General features: G+C 44.4%; 3 protein-coding genes across 3 annotated transcripts in view; 2 read left to right on the top strand and 1 right to left on the bottom strand.

Annotated features, from left to right (window-relative positions):
• Positions 1–1,514, top strand: part of alkbh4 (alkB homolog 4, lysine demthylase) — a 2,138-nt gene extending 624 nt beyond the window's left edge. The window contains 1 exon segment of the mRNA XM_078105065.1: positions 256–1,514. Within this exon segment, the coding sequence (XP_077961191.1) occupies positions 256–807 (552 nt within the window). The 3' untranslated portion in view covers positions 808–1,514.
• Positions 1,515–2,152: 638 nt separating this feature from the next.
• LOC120822930 (E3 ubiquitin-protein ligase CBL-like) lies at positions 2,153–15,814 on the top strand. The gene is made up of 15 exons (XM_040182916.2): positions 2,153–2,839; positions 4,193–4,440; positions 5,432–5,578; positions 5,676–5,832; positions 7,584–7,705; positions 7,879–8,016; positions 8,332–8,419; positions 8,786–8,917; positions 9,492–9,698; positions 9,820–9,936; positions 10,046–10,335; positions 10,711–10,872; positions 11,229–11,335; positions 11,529–11,714; positions 11,858–15,814. The coding sequence occupies exons 1-15, from the start codon at positions 2,696–2,698 to the stop codon at positions 12,190–12,192; spliced, it is 2,580 nt and encodes an 859-aa protein (XP_040038850.2). The 5' UTR covers positions 2,153–2,695; the 3' UTR covers positions 12,193–15,814.
• A 185-nt stretch (positions 15,815–15,999) lies between these two features.
• Positions 16,000–18,297, bottom strand: part of mcama (melanoma cell adhesion molecule a) — a 48,335-nt gene continuing 46,037 nt past the window's right edge. The window contains exon 16 of the mRNA XM_040181288.2: positions 16,000–17,889. Coding sequence (XP_040037222.1) covers positions 17,887–17,889 — 3 coding nt within the window. The 3' untranslated portion in view covers positions 16,000–17,886. The remainder of the gene's footprint in view (positions 17,890–18,297) is intronic.

The following is an 18,297-nucleotide window of genomic DNA, read 5'->3' as shown; positions in this document are numbered from 1 at the left end:
ATTTCCATTATTTTGTAGGGTCAAAGTATTTTATGGTTGTTTGATTTAGTTAGCTATGCACACCCACAGGTTGATTAGACATTATTTATAAATGTGTGACTATTTGGGATAATGGATCAAGTTTCACACAGCAACCTCATAGCTAAATCAAACTAGAGAAGTTCAACATTAAGTGGAGATGAAAAAATCTGCAAATCTCTATAGATTGTCCACATTAATACACTGTATTTGTTGGTGTTGTTCTGATGGAAAAAAAACAACACATATTTTCTCACATTTTTGCAGGACTTTGGTCCAAAGGTTAACTTCAAGAAAAGGAAAGTGCGTTTCGGTGGTTTCAGTGGACTCCCTGCTCTGAGCCAAAGGCTAGTGCTCAGAATGCAACAAGAGCCAAGTCTAGCTGACTTTCAGCCAGTGGAGCAGTGCAATCTGGATTACCATCCTCAGCGAGGCTCCGCCATCGATCCACACCTGGACGACTCCTGGCTGTGGGGGGAACGGCTCGTCACCATCAACATGTTATCCGACACCACCCTCACCATGTCCCTTGAGCAGGGTCTACCGGAGTTGGGACTAGCAGAGGAAGTCCAGGTGGCCGTTTGTCTTCCTCGCAGGTCTTTAGTGATGTTACACGGCGAGGCGCGGCACAGGTGGAAGCACGCCATTCGTAGGGACGACGTTCGGGGCCGCAGAGTTTGCAGCACCTACAGAGAGCTGTCTGCTGAGTTTCTGCCCGGAGGGCAGCAGGCAGAGCTCGGAGCTCAGCTGATGAACATTTCTCTGAGCTTTGCAGGAACTCCGATATAAGATCATCTACGGAAAAACAGACATTTAAGTGACTTGATCAATTCAGACACATATTTTTAGCAATTATATGTTGTTTTTCACTAAGGGTGGGAAATGCTGCTAAAATTCCCTGACGCATAGTTATTGGAAAATGGGTAATGGAATTTAAACAAAACAACAAAAGCCACAGAAGTGAATCAAAAATGCTGTTAATGATTTTGAAAAAGTTTGAATTGGTTTCTTCATGTATTAATGGTTGCTTGCTAGCCATTTATCAAATTCCTTAATTTTAGAGAAAAGACCAGCTGTTTCCATATTTTCTGCAGACCTCAGGCTTTTCAACTCTACATTTTAAGAAGAAAGAAAAAAGCATTTGGGTGCTTACAGTTCCTGCAGTGGTGACTGGAACTGGGCTGTCACAGATTCCGTCCCAACACACAGCAGCTGCGCATCTGGTGTGGCGTTCACGCGAAAGAATCATAAAGATTGTGAAGCGCTGTTTATGTGCAGTTCTCCATATCCCTGCTGTTCTGCTGCAGCTTACATGACCAACCACACCTTTTAGAAAGGATCATATTAGTATAGTGGTTTTATGATTCAGCTCATTTACTACCTATATTGTAAACTGGCTGCTTTTCAAGTCCTGTTATACTTGTTGATGTATTTAACTCCCACACTGTCATTGAAATACCTTTTGGTTTAAAATAAAAGTCCCAATAGTAAAACCACTCAGAATGCAGAATGGCCCATTTTACAACAATGTATATTATAATATATAATAGTGTTTTATTGATGTGTAAGTATGTTGCAGTTGAAAAAAGTAGAACTGATGTTTAGTTACTCAATGTATAATGATTTATATACTTGTTTGTGTGTGTGTGTATATATATATATATATATATATATATATATATATATATATATATATATATATATATATATATATATTGATAATAATCAAACTGCAGGGTAGCTAGCTCGTGCAATTGTCCAACGTGGAGAAAGTCTTGCTTTGTTGCAAGTAAAGGTCCTGGATTCAAAATGAGGGAATTTATACTTAAGAGTGTCAAAACAGTAAAAGTACTCTAGCAGAACGGCCCATGTAAGATTACATTACATTACGTGAGATCTGGTCCACCACTGTCCAGCTTAATATGTAATTATAGCAGCAAGGTATTTCCACCTAAAAGATTAATCATTAATAAACATAAAACGGTGCAATTACCTCAACATTCTTTGCCAAGTAAAGTGTTCAAGTTCTTCAAACATCACTGGTTGTAAATGCTGTTCCATGTTTTGCATTGCAGTATCCTGAGATAGCAGTACTGAAGAAAAAAAAAGAAAGTCCGCTGCATTTTCCATCGCAGCTCTGCACGTTCATTGGCCAGCCCATTTTATTTTGAAGGCTGCGGCCGGATGTCCGTGTTTAGCGGCTGCCGTGACGTTGGCTGCAGCTGCACAAGCTGTCTGTTGATCGCTTATGTGGCTTATTAACACCCCGAGTTTATTATAAGCCGGGTGGATTTCTCGAGGGTGGGGGGGGGTGACGACTTAAACTGCTGTCACCGAGAAGAGATAGCCAGGAGTCTGACGGCAGACACTTTTGACCCGACGGGCATGTCGTAAGCTTTTATTCGGCGGCTGACTTAAACTGAGAATAGGCTTTTCAAATGTAGCATGCTAGCTAGCAAGTTGCGTCGCGTACAGCGTAGCACACACAGCCGTTTTGTTCTGCTCCCGGAACAGCCTCTGCATGACAAATGACCACAAGTGGGACGCGTAGGTAGGTGGCAAGACGTTTTCGTTAGAAGAAGGTGAAAAAAACAACAAACAAAAAACGTGTCGAGAGTAAGTCGCTGGTTGGCTACCCTGAGCCCCCGGGGCTAACCCCCGGTCGCCGACCGAATTAATGGCCGGAAATCCGAGGAGGGGCGCCGGTCTCATCGGCTTGATGAAGGACGCCTTTCAGCCCCACCAGCAGCCTCTGCAGCCTCACCAGCCCGCAGTGGTCGATAAGAAAATGGTGGAGAAATGCTGGAAACTCATGGATAAGGTACTGGTACTGTGTGGTTGCGAAAACATCGGACAAGAGAGAAAAAAATAACCATCCCACATGAAACGAGGAACTGAAAAAAGGAGTCACTTGACTTTTTTTTTTTTTTTCAGTTACAAATAGTGTTAGTTAGCTTCCTCCTTTTTTTATCTTCAGTCTGGGCAACACATGTATTCCTATTCACGTGCTTATTAACTAACCCTAAACAGACTCGTATCCAGGACCTATTGTCCAACTGTCAATGTTCAATAAACACAATTTAGAGGTAACGTCAGAGATTGTGGAGATTATTTGTGGGTTTGTCTACATGGGTCTGTATTGGAAGATCAAACCCTTTTTAACATGGGAGGATGACTGATGCATTATCTAATTGGGATGATACCTAGTGAATGAGGTTACAGTGATGACAATCTGTGTGGACACAGTCCATAGGTCTCCGGAGGAGGACAGTTTGTCTGTTACTCGATTTAAAAGCGGTGTGTTTTGTGTTGATCAGTTCTTTGATTCGTATTGCCGGCTGTCAGTCCCGCTCATCTTTTTCCACAATCTTAACTAAGCTACTCAGGAGAGAAGAAAAGGCAGAGAGGGATGAAGAGACAGGCGATTTAATTCAGGGCGGCCGGAGCGAGAAAAGCGACATAGATGGAGTACAATACAGCATTTGCATGGCCGTTGTGCACAGACGTGGATGTGCCTTCCACTACACACAGCATGATGTGTTTTTGTGTCACATGGCACCGACTGATCCGTTTTGCTGTTGAAGGTTTAGGATTTTCTAAAACTTCCAGTCATATGCTTCCACTTAGTACTCAGGGATAATAGACTATTGCACTAGTGTGTATTGCATTGTAGTGGAATTGTATTGTGGCAAAATGTGATGAGCTGTGTTTGAGAGTGGAACAGATAGTTGTGGTGAACATCAGTTTAATGACATTTCTCACATAAAAGCATATCAAGGTGTGTATTGTTCTCATCATCTTTCCATTTCAACCACATCTCCCGACGTAGGAAGTAAACGTTTGATTCGAGTGTCATGTTGCAAAGTCATCACTAACACAGGCTCATCCTTCCTGTTTTCTCATTTATTTATCAAGGCGTACTTTACGCTGCTGCTTCCTTCCTGCCCAAGGCAAAGCCGGTATTTAATTACTTTAAACATCTTCAGTTTCAAAAGTCCCCGGTCAATGACAAACATAAGGACAACATTTTGTCAGAGCCTGTAAGGGGAGCAGGTATGATTCCAACCAGCAAAACCGTCTAAATGAGCGATTATTTATTTATTTTTGGATAAATTGTGAGCCTATCCACCATTACCCCCCTTTCAATGTGTGCGCGTGTGTGTGTGCTGTCCAGGTGGTGCGCTTGTGCCAGAACCCAAAGGTGGCGCTGAAGAACAGCCCGCCCTACATCCTGGACCTGCTGCCGGACACCTACCAGCACCTCCGCACCGTCCTGTCGCGGTACGAGGGCAAGATGGAGATCCTCGGGGAGAACGAGTATTTCCGCGTGGTCATGGAGAACTTGACCAACAAGACGAAGCAGACCATGAGCCTTTTTAAGGAGGCCAAGGAGAGGATGTTTGAGGAGAACTCCCAGCCCAGGTTGGCTTATATCCTGATGAAATATCATTCATCCTTTTGAGTTGAGTGTTTAAATTGGCGGTGTATTCATGAAATGGGCCCTGAAGGTCAGGATGGTATAAACGTGCCCAACTAGCCGGACTCCTGCTGACTGATGCTACCTATTTCTCATCTAAAAAGTTTATTCATTACACATTACATGGCTCTACGGTTTAAATTGCCCTTTGAAAAATATAAGCGAGTTTCTGTTGCGGTGTTGTTCCTGCTAGATTGATTCAGATGGCTGTGGCCTCGTTTCGAAACGGCTTTTAATCTTTTCCGTTGATAAGATCACTTTCTCCACGCTTCGTTTTTGTTCTTTCCATCACCGTGATGAAATCCACCATGTGTCATTAGGCAGAAGCAGAGCCGCCATGTTGGCCCAAGTAAAAAAAAAAATCCGCCAAATTTAGCATGAACGCCTGATTAAACTGTCGCAATCAGATCCACTTCCCTTTCTCAGAAAGCCATTACTAAGAGAAAGTTTGTCCGTCCTCTGACTCTTTTTAGATTTTTTTTGATGAAGCATTTCCTCCTAAATGCTTTGCAAGAACAACAGTTGGAACAGTCACAGTAGAGTCCTGTCTACAGACTTATCTTACTTCCTGTTCTCCCCACCATGGAAAATGATTCTTAAAGAGAAAAGAGTGGACTCATTACATGAAACTTTGTTTTACAAATGGTGATGTTTGAACGTTTTTAAAAGTGGAGAACGTGGAATATTTGTGCAGAAGCTTTTACCCCAATAAAGCTGAACCATATGTGTACGCTGAATTATGTGAAAGTTGTGTGTGACTAAGAGGCGTTTCAGAGGGAGTGGGTAGAATAATAAGACTGTTAGTACGTGATTCGCCTTGTTTAGTAATTGATAAGCTCAATTTGACACGTTTTGTCTTGTGATACGAGTTCTAGGACCAATTATTCTGATAATATCCCTCGCTCACTTCGCTTTTTTGTTGTGCTCTCTTCTCAGGCGGAACCTTACCAAGCTGTCGCTGATCTTCAGTCACATGCTCGCAGAGCTGAAAGCCATCTTCCCCAATGGCCTATTTCAGGGGGACAACTTCAGGATCACCAAAGCTGATGCTGCCGAATTTTGGAGAAGGTCATTCGGAGACAAGTGAGTTGTTGTTTTTTTGGCTTTCGGTTTGCGTTAGATTCCTACCAACCCGTTAACTTTTTAAACCACGGTCCTGCTTCCCTCCACTGTGCCGAAGGACCATCGTGCCGTGGAGGACATTTCGCCAAGCTCTCCACGAGTTTCACCCTATCAGCTCGGGCCTGGAGGCCATGGCTCTCAAGTCCACCATCGACCTCACGTGCAACGACTACATCTCCGTCTTTGAGTTCGACATCTTCACCCGGCTCTTCCAGGTAAGACTCCCGACAACAGAACCGTTGGGCGTCGTTGCGGCACCGGCGGATCCGTATACTTATTCAGTGGAGCATCACAACGTCAAATATTTCAACGTTGTCCCTCAGAGTTCAGACGCTGTTTACTGTAGATACTTGGTCCATCGCTGATTGTCTTGTCAATCAGGAAAACATTAACAGTCCTTGATTTTTTTTAAAGGTTTGAGTTCAACCAAAAGGAAGGAAGCGTGTGTCTCATACAGGTCTGACATAGGAGCTCATTAGCGACCGTAGACGATTATTGATCATTGATTGGGGCATTGTTATATTATGGAAATTGTATTTGTATTAATCAATTAAACAGGGCCTGTATACCTCTATTGAAGGGGGGGGGGAACTAAAATTATGTTTGCATTTGATGTCCAGCAAAACCCTCCTTGTGTGTTGTTGAGTTCTGACAAATTATTCTTTTAAACGGCTTATTTAAATCTTGTTCTCAGTGTTTGCTGGCACAATGCTGCGGTCCTTGGCACGTTGGCGCCCCTTCATTAAGGGGAATAATTTGAACGCAAGCATGGGTTTTGATTGTCGCATGCCGCAGGAGTTTACATAACCGGACTGACTCACAATTTCTTGGTAGCTCAGCTAATGGTCAAAAGTTCCACAGGCTACCTTGAATGATTAAAAAGGTACAATACGTAATCCTTCTGCAAAAGAAAGGACAAAACACACAGAGTATAAGACCCATAGCAGGGTAGATCTGACTATTACTACATGTGTGTATTCCACTGAGGTAACGAGTCGGAGTGCATGACGCCATGGAGCCGAATCCTCTCCGCTGAACACGGTGGTGTGAGGCAGACTTGGGATGAAGCAATTATCAGCGAAGCATAAGATGACTCAATGCGTTAAGGAGGTTTTTCTTTCCTATGGGGCCGTAACAAATGGTTTGGAATTAATGTTGGCATTAAAATTTGATAAAGGTAAAGACCACAGTAATGTTATTAGGATTCCACTGTTAACTGAGTCGTGTGATCCAAACATTTCAGGTGCTTTCAAAGCACACGGGTCAAATCTATTGTTATTCATTTTCAAAACCGGTTTATCTTCACCCATGCGTGACTGCTTCCCGAGACGTGTTGTTGTCATGTACTTACAGTCACGCACCCTCTTGCCTCGGGAGCGACGCTACGGTAACTTTAATGGCTGATTATCGGATCTTAAAGTAAGCGCTCCTTGTTTTTGATTTGGTAAGTCTACTTTACAGTGCTACGGTTTCAGCTGAAAGGATACGGCTAAAAATGTTCATACCACCACATTTTCTCCAAAGGGATGAATACATATTTTCTATTCTATAAAATACATCTACGCTACATATTATTTAAATGGAATACTCAAGTGTAATTAGTCAAAAGTCAAATCCACTGGTGTCCCGCTGTTCTTCCTGCATTTTGAATCAGCCACAGGCTTTCTTTTAGCCTAAATTATAGTTTAAATCAAGTAAATTAACCCATTTGTTTTATTGTAACAAAATGATCAGTTAAAATGAACAACACTAAACCAAACCCATCCTCCACAACTCGCCTGACAAACTCTTTGGTCTTTTCAAAACTTCCATTTCTTGCATTTGTAATTGCTAGTTTGTCCAAATGGTCTTTGTTTATGCACAAATTGTTAAATAATGGGTTTAAAAAATGAATAAAAGTCTCAAACAGTTGAAATTGGTCCAAACTCATCATTAACTTAACAATTATTGTATGTGTGTTTTGTAGCCATGGTCGTCACTTCTAAGGAACTGGAACAGCCTGGCGGTCACACACCCGGGTTACATGGCCTTCCTCACCTACGACGAGGTCAAGGCCCGACTGCACAGGTTCATCCACAAACCGGGCAGGTGAGACACAAACAAGCCTTTTTTAAGACATGACTGACTTACAGACTTTGCTGAGCCTACATTGTGTAGATCAAAAGTCAAGTACAGCTTACTGCATTCAAACAGCTGCGACTAAACACTGCCGGTACGCGTTTATTTGAGATTGTTGTCCTCTCTCTCTCTCTGGCTCTCAGCTACATCTTCAGGCTGAGCTGCACTCGGCTCGGCCAGTGGGCCATCGGCTACGTGACAGCTGATGGGAACATCCTGCAGACCATCCCCCATAACAAACCCCTCTTCCAAGCCCTCATTGATGGCTACAGAGAGGGATTGTGAGTCTCAATACAACACCATGTCATGGCACCAATTTAGACATTAGCTGTTAGCGTAAAGTGTTGCGGTTTAAATGGCTCCAGGGATGAGAAAACAGATTAGATGTTGCCATAATGACTCAGTAGCTCTAAAATTATTAAAAGCATTGATAAGACTTTCATCAAAACTAAACTAATTAAAACATCACCACTCCGCTGAGACAGGGTTTCTGTCCATCAATAAAAATGGGGGATAGGGAAACCTCCCTCTTTGATGAATGAACGGAGCATTACCAATTGTTGTTACTACTGTGTGTGTTTGTGGCGGATCTCTAGCTACCTGTTCCCAGATGGCCGTGCACAGAACCCGGACCTAACAGGGCTGTGTGAACCTTCTCCACAGGACCACATCAAAGTTACTCAGGTTTGTCACAGTTGGTTTCTCGTGTTGTCTCGTCTTGTCACCAATCTTCATTACTGTAGCCATGCAGCATGCACAGAAAAAATATTTTTAGAAAGTATCAAGCTTTCCTACCCACAGTTTAAATACCCATCACCACTCTGCTAAGATGGGGTTTCTGGGTTTCAGGGATCTTCCTTTTTTTTTCTTCTTTTTTTGTACAAAGTGCAGTAGTCTGCGAAATATCCTCCAAAATGCACTGCAATGCATTTGTCCAATAACAATGAAGGAATGCAACACGTTTGGTGAAGAAGGGTTTCACCAGTAGGTTTTCACAACTACGATCTTCAATGTCAACAACCTGTGTGCCTTCCTCTTTTGTCCCTGCAGGAGCAGTATGAGCTTTACTGCGAGATGGGCTCCACGTTCCAGCTCTGCAAGATCTGTGCGGAGAACGACAAAGATGTGAAGATTGAGCCCTGCAGACATCTGATGTGCACTTCCTGTCTAACGGCGTGGCAGGTGAGGCTGGGAGGCTCTGTAAATTCTGTCGGTCTGAAAGCTGAGAACATCCTTTCATTTTTCTGTACTCTCACTGCAAATTAATTTTGGCCCCAAATATTGCCTGGCAGCCAAATATCACCATAAAAAGAATGTTGTTTTAAAGTGGGGGTTCAAAAATGCTCAAACGTTCTCCTTGTTTTCAGTACAAGCTCTTTTCAAGAGAAGCACTGTTTAAAAACGTAGTCTTTACCAACAGTCCTCTTTGCTTCGGTTGCCTTTTAAGCTGCCGTCAGCGAAGCTCACCACTTCCTGCACACCAGTTTCACAATAAAAGCATCCCTCAAAAAAAAGAAAATCTAATTCCATTTGAAGTGTGGAGCTCAATTGTTTCACTCCAGCAGGTGGAACTAATTTGCTGTTAAACAAGTACTATATGATTGTTGCTGGATATACATTTAACAAAGATAAAACTCCCCGCTGTTACTAATTATAGAGACGCTTATCTGCTTTGAGCCAACATTAATGTCTCGTATCTAAGATCTCACTCTGCTTCCTCATACTTTAAACTGTGCTTCCTTTGTGTGTGCGGCAGGAGTCGGAGGGCCAGGGCTGCCCATTCTGCCGCTGTGAGATCAAAGGTACAGAGCCCATCGTGGTGGACCCGTTCCACCCGAAGGCCAGCGGCGCTTCCTTTGCTGGTTTTCAGGGTTCCAGCAGAGCGGAGGCCGCCGCCAATGACGAGGAGGAGGACGATCGCCTGGAGGACCACCTAGTCATGAGCAGGCTGGCCTGCACCAAGGTCAGAGGATCACATCCATATGTTATGATCCACAGATCCCCAAGCAGCATTCAATGGAACTGTCTTTATTTACATGTTTAGATGGTCCTAACTTGCTCTCTAAATGTACATGTGTGTGCAGGTGGAGCGCCCACCCTCTCCCGTGTCTCAGCTGCCTCCAGTGCCCCCCAGACTGGACCTGCTGCAGCAGAGACCCTCCAACTCCCACATCCCACAAACTCAGGGAGCCACATCCAAGGTGTGTGTTTGTGTGAGAGAGTGAGCACGCACCCTGGAAGAGCAACCGAGTGTTGACCAGAGTGTGATCTACTGCCAGTCGATAACTCCGCCCCCACCTCCCACTGCAGATGGCAGCCACCCACAGAGACAAGCCTCTACCTCTGCCTCCCGCCCTGAGAGAGCTGCCCCCTCCTCCCCCTCCCGAGCGCCCCTCCCTGGTTGGCCAGGACTGCAGACTCCAGAGGAGGCCGCTGCCGTCAACCCCCGACCAGGCGTCCTGGGCCTCCAACTACATGGTGCCGCGTCCAGCCACCAAGGCCCCGTCTGCCCTGTGCGCTGCGCCTCCGAACAGCGCAGCCAGTGGGGAGGGAAGCAAACCCCAGGCAGCCACCAACGTGGTCTACTGCCTGGATGCAAGGTACTGAGCCCCGCCGCAGGGAGGTGCTGCTGCTGCTGCTGCCTTATCGACTAAGGACAAAAGCATGTCTGCATTTAAAGTCCGATCCAGTAGCGTGAGACCTTGTTCAGTACAAAGCCTGATGTGTCCGCTGTTGTCAGACAAGGAAATGTACCATGGTTGGACTTTTAAATTCACGGTTCTGGAATGTAGGAAACCTTTACATGAAAAAAAAGAACTATGCCTCTTCTTACCGTACAAAATGTGTAAAAATAAATAAATATTAAAGATATTACCTGCTCTGCAGAATACAACGTCGTTATGGATGTGTATATAACTGCAGGTTGTTGTACGTTTTGAATCTCACCACACTTCGTGTCGTCCGTATTCGATCAGATCTCTGCCGGCGGCGGCCAGCGTGGAGCAGCCTTCCTCGGACTGTGAGGAGAATGAGTACATGAGTCCCACCTCTCTTCCAGCTGCCGGTGGCCCTTGGGCAATAACGGGCTCCTTGGTGCCCCCACCGCCGGTGCAGGCCAACCACCACAATGACGTCAGGTAAACGGGTGGATCAGGAGCAGCCGTTTGGTCCACCAGAGGGCTCTGCAGCCTTAATGTTCTGCCCACGGAGAACCTTCTCCTAGACCCACAAACGCCTCCCTTCACCAATTCACTGTGTCTCCCGTCTTCTTTGTTTTAAATAAATGAAAGGAGCTGATGAAAATGCAGCGATTTTCAAACATTGATGAAGTGATGAAAGAGTCAGAGACTTTGGGAGGAATGAAAAGAAACCAGTGAGCCGTGTGTTCCCGTTTGAGGCCAAAGCAGTTTAATTGCTGTCATTACTCTCTTCGTAGTATTCATGATGTCTGTGAGGCACATGTGATGTAAAGTAGTGTTGCCTTCATTCTCAGCACCGAGGTGGCTGACGGTGACTCCGAGGAGCCCATCGTCTACGAGTCCATGTGCAACATCCAGGCGCAGGCGGGTTCCTGTGAGGCGCCGCCGCCCTCCGAACCGGGTAACACTCACTTTGCTCTTAAACCAGCACCAACAAAGATGTACTCGTGTGTCTTAAACATCATGGCTAGAATATCGGTGAATAAAGCAGGAAGTACTTGATAAAGCCTCAACACACACGCAATATTTGTTTATTTCACATTACCTTTCCTCCAGGCGCCATGTTTTGTATTTTTGACTTTGTTGTTTTTCAGACCCACCTCAACATCCGGCCGCGCCTCCCCGGGACAAGAAGGAGGAGGCGATTGAGGAGGACATCTACGAGTACGACTGTCCCAGACCAATTCTCCCTCCCGCCCCCACCAGAAGGACTTTGTCGGATGTGGCCGGCCCCTCGGCGGCCTTCAGCAATCTCAGCATTGACGGCGCAGCCGACGACGGTATGTATTTCTAAAAATTATGTCGCTTTTTATCCGCCCCTTTTTAAGGTGCGATGCCAGTGTCTGGCCGCTGAGGTAGAACATATTTTGAATTGTTATTTAAAGCTTGGTCCCCCCCCCCTACTCCCCCTATATTTTCCCAGGGATGTTTGCAGCAGCGGCCGAGCCCGAACGGCCCCCCAAGCCTCTCCCGCGACGAGCCAACTCGGACCGGCGAGCTCGGCCCGTCAACCGTGAATTGCCCGCTCCGCTGCCGGAGCTCCCCAGCCCCTCCTCCGCCTCTTCCTCCTCTCCTCCTCCTCCTCCCCCCCCTACACCTACGCCTCCCCCCGGAAGCCAGACCTTAAACGGGGAGATTGAATGCCTGGTTTCTCAGGGCTACTCCATTCAGGACATCCACAAAGCCCTGATGATCGCCCAGAACAACCTGGAGACGGCCAAGAACATCCTGCGCGAGTTCGTCTCCATCGCCACATAGTAAACCCCCCCCCCCCCCCCCCGCACACTGACCTGACCCCCTCCTCTGGTCTCTGTCTCAGTTTGTGCCACTATGATGGATAGCATTTACTAAGCACTTTCCTGCACGGGCCACAATACTCCGACGAGTCGGGTCAAGAAGCTGCGTTCACGTCATATCAGCAGGCGACGTCACCGGCGGGTTTCAGTCTCTGAAGCATCCAAAGTCCAGAGAAGATTCGTAGTGAAAGCCGTGAGCGAACTCCAGATGGCGTCACTCTCTTTTCTAAGTGGAGTTTTCTGTTAAAATATATTATTTTCATTATCTTGGACCCCCGTTATGTCCGCCGATGTCAACCGTTGTGACATTGAAGACCTCAAATCTCTCGTTTGAGTTGTACTTTTCTTTGTTGAAGTCCGCGTTGGTCGGTCCGATATGACCTGAACGCAGCTTACAGGAAAGATGCAAGCCTTTTAATGTGAGCTCTCTGTAGTCAAGTTCTGCCCCCATTCGTACCCCCCCCCCCCCCCCCGCCTCCCCCCCACCGCCCCCCCTCGGGCCCCGACTATCTTCTCATTCAGTGTTGAAGTTACAGGGGCCGGTAGAAGGACCCGGTTCACCGTTGTCTTTTTACGGCTATTCGGCATATTTGTGGCGTGCGAGTACATGTAGCGTCGCTAGTTCTGTCGGGAAAAATTTGTGATTAACTTTGTGGCGTGTGTGTGTGTGTGTTTGTGCGCGCGCTCAATGCTGATGAATGTGAACGCTCCGGCGCGGCGCTGCAGCGCTTGGATTCGTACGCGTCGCTGTGGCCTCGCTCCGTTTTTTGTTTTGTTTTTCCGATGGTATTTGACACGTTGGACTTTATTCCATATTTGCTTTCGGCTCAATGAAGATTTAATGTTCCTCTCATGGGTTGTTGTGCTGAGTGTAGTACTGACTGACTGACTGGATTCTCTGAAGTTTAGTTTGTCATTTCATTCCATGAATGCAGCCCCCCTCCCAGGTGGTCTGACACCGACGGTCGGTCTACTTACTATGACGCTTCTCATTAATAAGAAAAAGGACTTTACAGGGATGGTGCAGATTGTTTGCGGTGGGGTTGTGCGAGGTACTTTTCCATAATAGGTTCACTACTTACAGCAGATTGGGAGATAAATGTACACGAGTACTGAGGACGGTCGGCAGCAAAAAACTATTTTAACCACCTAAATCTGTTACTTATCTTCTGTTCTAAATGCTTTCCTTAGAGCTACCAGACTCCATTGATAAGAACACCCATTTTATCTTTATCTTGCTTGTCCACCGCTGCTTTCATTGGTTAGATTGTTTGTGTTCTGGCGTGACTTTTGTAAATCCAAATCAACCCTTTAAAACACCAAAGTCCCTTAACAACACAAAGCAACCTCCCGGTGGAGGCAGCGTGTGGATGTGATTTAAGCTCCCGATATGTACGCAGGCGAAGGGATGTCCGCAGGCGCCCGTAACGGGGGTCCTCGCTTCTCGGTTTGAATGTACGCACGGATGCTGCAGCAAACATCACGTGACGCCGACGTTGTTACAGAAACGCTCCATGGATCGGATTTCCCTGCGTGTTGTCGCCTCACCTGCGTTGGATCTCCAAATCGCTTTTGCTAGCATCAGTAAATGTTAATTGACAGAAAATGTATCTGCAATTATTTTTGATGACTGAAGATATCAAAAAGTCCCGCATCTCAAGTTGAAAGATTCTGCTCTTTGGTTTTGTCTTACGTGATAGCGACTTGATTATTTGGGAGATTTCAAGGTTTTGTTAAGCTCAGTTTGAGACCCTGACTTGGGCATTAGGACATTTTAAGAGTCATTTTTCACGAAACATCGACGTCCTTTGGACCTAAAAATGAACCATGGAAGTGATCTGCAAATGAATTGATCAGTCGTCGTTGTGTTGCTCTGCCTGTGAATAAAGAGCAGATTCCGAGTCGTGCTGCAATCAGCAGAAGACTATTTTTTAAGTCATCCGTTGGACTAGATCTCTGAATTGTCCCGTAATATTAAGACCACGTGAACTCAAAGTAGTTCCCTGAAGTTGTGGACCACTCAGGTTTGGGGATTTCTTTCCAGCGGACCAATAATGGGCAGCTCTCACTGCCAGAAACAAGACGACGAGTCCATGTTGCCATTTCAAACTCTGACGATCGAGTACAGTTTAAAAAAATAAATTGATATTCAGCGGTCGCTTTTGATTTCTGCAACTTTAATGTGCCTTCTGTCAATCGCAACCTGCACATGCCAGCAGCAGACGAACCAAAACAAATGAAATCTACACCGTTTCTCCTTTTAGTTGGAGCTTTTGTCACATTAATTCACATTCAGTCAGTCTGTATGCGCGCTGTATTCATCACAGTAAACGCACAATAAATGAAGCGCTTGTATACTCGGATTTCTCGCCCTCCAGAGGTACTAGTTACTATTTCTTATACAAACTGTCATAACAGAACGCAGAATTTCTTTATTTTTTATGAATGCATAATGCAACCGTACGTTGCTGTTTCTGTATCACAGACTTCAAAGTCGATACTAATGTTGGCAGTTGGAACCACAAAGGACTGCTGCTGCAAAGATCCCCCCCCCCCAACCCCTTCCAAAACAAAAAAAAGATCTACCATATTTTGGACCCATTCTGGTCACATGATCACTTTTCTTTGTGCTGCGATATTTGCACCTCTGCTGCTGCTGTGTGCAGCGATAACTTCTTTAGTTCAGAGAATTTACATCCGTTTTTTTATTCCAGACTCTTCAACGTGCATGTGATTAAGTCACTAACAGAATAGTAGAGAAATAGAAGAGAAATGCCTTGTGTGTTGCAAAAAATATATTTTTGCAGTAGTAGCTTATTAATAATACATTTATCTAACAGCTCATGACATTTCTCTCACATGTTAGAACATTAGCTGCTTTTAACAATGAGGAGCATCGCTGTCAGTGATCAGATGAAAACCAGGTTTTGTGGCTTCTTCGACTTCTAGGTGGTTCTGGCACATTCGTCAGACTGCAGATTTAAATTGCATACCTTTTTCTTCTAAAAATACATTTTGAACTACGTGGACGTGGCTGTAGAATCCAGTCAGGACACAGAAGTATGCTTTGAGTAACTTGAGAAATGTACTCTCCATTGACTTAAAACAATGAGGCAAAAATTAATTAAGTTTTACCAGCAGAAACTGCACATTGACCCCCCCTCCCTTTCCCGCCCGTGCGGCTGAGTTTGGGGAGTCCGATGTCTGTCTGGCAGGTTTAATTTGGCAAACCTCAAACCCATTAAATGAAGCAGCGTTTCCGGAGAATGTGTGGTCGGTCCCCGAAATGGACCAACTCCACCACGAAAGAGCCGCCGTGTGAGGACACGCCCTGCTGTCACACACACACACACACACACACTCCCCTCGGTCACTGGTCATAGCTGCTGGTGAGTGTGTGGCGTTGTCATGGTAACTAACATTTTCAACAAGAACTTGCCTACTAAAAGTTGTCTTTATTGTTTTGTATTTGCCTTTTGTAAATATGATTTTATTTATTGTCTTTAATATCCTCAGCATTTGTTGTGTTGCCATGTTTCATGCCTAAGCCATTAAGATTTTTAATTAAACAGTATTTTCTTTAACATTTGATCTGCGTGTTTTTTTCCGTAATAACAACAGTCTTTTAGGACACATTATTTTCACTGCTCTTCTCGAGGCTGTGAAATAAGAGGCCGTCTAAACTGAGCCCACGGTGACTCACTATTGTTGTGGCTCGAAAAAACTAAAGATGCATCTTTGTTTTTCCAGAGAAATTAAAAAGTAACACTTTTAACCAAAACCTTTTTATTTGGCATTATTTTCTTGCAAAAAAAATAAAAATAAAAAAATGCAAGCATCAAAGAATCAAATGTACAGCACTTAATTTACACACATTAAAAAAAATTGAACAATGGAATATTCAGCTTCAAATGTGTTTTCTGAAAATCCCCAAAATGTTGTATTGAACTGAGAAGACGAGGGTGCAGATTTACGGTTGGTGTTGGTGCTTTGTGCAGCTTCTCTAAAGCATGATGAGCGAATCACGCTGCACACCAGAACACTTCCTGTACGAAGACATTTCTACAACTTACACACCTCAACTCGGTGGAAACAAAAAAACATTTCTTTGTTAACTTTGCAAGTCATCTGGGCAAAATGCACAAAAACGCAGAGAGCAAACAGTACATTGTATTTACAGCACGGGCCCCAAAGACGCTCATCAGTGTTGTTGCATGTTTCAGTGGATTTACTATAAATAAGGTAGACTGATTCTTTTACTGTAAAAATACAAAATGTAATCATTCTTTCCAAGAGAAAGTGAGTGGAATTGACATGATGTTGCTAAATTTGTACAATACAAAAAATACATGTTAACCTATTGTGTGTAGGAATGTGGAGTGCTGGAAAATCGCTTGAAACTTTTAATTTTTGAAACATTTTTTTGATGGTTTTCCAATTTTTTTTTTCAAATCATTTTTATGAAAACTTGTATTTATTTTGTGAGGTCTAAGGCAACATCTTCAAAACAAGAATCAACTTCTGTTTCTAAACAAAAACCTTGAATGTCATGATAATAAATGGGAAAACTACACAGAGCTGCAGATTTCTAACCTTCCCCAGATATTCATTCAGTTCACGTATTTAAAAAAAAAAAAACACCGTAACTTGCGGAATGATTTCGGTAAGCCATCACAGAGAACACTTGTCTGCTTTTACCGTTGTTAAAGATTCATGATGGCTTCATGAATTATGCAGCGCAGACTTAACCATGGATGGAATAAAACTAAATGTTCTCTGTGATGGATTATCCAAGAAAAGCTTGTTCAAAGCATCCAAAAAAAAAATACCTGGAGGGTTAAAGATCTGAAAAGGTGCAGAGCGGTGAGATCCGTTGTGAACCCATGTGAAACACGCACAAACACTGGAGCACTTCTTCAGGCCCAACGAGCGCTCAGTGGAAACACAGAAAACACACACACAGCAAACCAAAGAAACCAAACGTAGTCGGTGTACGACGCGTCCTCCAAAAACGGGCACAGCAGATCTCTACAGTTCAGTTACGTCCCCCCGCTCGCTACGCTACCACGTATTTACAAACACTACCTGTGGTTGCCAGCAGTTTTTCAAACGAAGGCTGCCAGTGGCTCTGATAGACCGTTTCCACGGATATTATTTTGGTAATCTTGTGTTTTGAAGTGACTCATGTTGCGGAAAATGTCAACATTGATTTTGAGTGAATTATTGGAGCAAAGTGAGGTCAAAGTGAAGCAGACACGCCGGCAGTCCTTCAATCAGCGCGACTGTGAACCACCAGAAAAATGGCCGCCTCAGAGGAGCCGCTGGCGTCCGGATCACATGCACGCGCACACTGAATGGAAATCTGAGTGCCAAAATATCTTAAATAACAAAATATATATAATATATACACATTTCTTATAAAAAGAAAAAAAGGTTGACGACACCATCGCACAAACTCGCTGAACACAGTTTGAGGAAAACAAAACAAATGAATGTCAGCCAACACTCATCCAAAAGAAAATACACATCTGCACATACATACCTGTGTGTGTAAATCTACTGAATACTGCTGAGAACAAAAGCATGATGGGGGGGGGCGAGGTCTTAGATGTGCCGCCGCCTGCTGCACGACACCACTGCTGAACCTTCAGGGACTTTACTGGAGGGAGAGAGGAGGACATCAGTGTCACGCACGCACATATGCACCCACACACACTATTCATGCATCAGTACCAGCGTTATATTGTGCAACCCGTTTTATCTGTCGAAGTGCTCGTGTTTTTACGAGCTAGCTGCGGCCTGTCTTCATGCTAAGCTAAGTTAGCTCGCTGTAGCTTCATATTTAACAGAAATGAGTAGCGCCGAACGTCTCGTCGAACTCTCAACGAGAAGACAAATAAATGTACCTATTACTTGAAAGCAATATGTGCACAATTTTACATGTTTTCAACTTGGCAACTGAAAAAATTACCACTACACCTGTATTTCATCATTTTTTGCAATTTGTTGTTTGACTTCTAAAGAGCTGCGTGTACATAGAAATGTGTTTTTGTTTACCTGGCTGCAG

The sequence above is a fragment of the Gasterosteus aculeatus genome, chromosome 7 (assembly GCF_964276395.1).
Source record: "Gasterosteus aculeatus chromosome 7, fGasAcu3.hap1.1, whole genome shotgun sequence".
Taxonomy (NCBI): domain Eukaryota; kingdom Metazoa; phylum Chordata; class Actinopteri; order Perciformes; family Gasterosteidae; genus Gasterosteus; species Gasterosteus aculeatus.
This window is presented reverse-complemented; position numbering and strand designations above follow the sequence as displayed.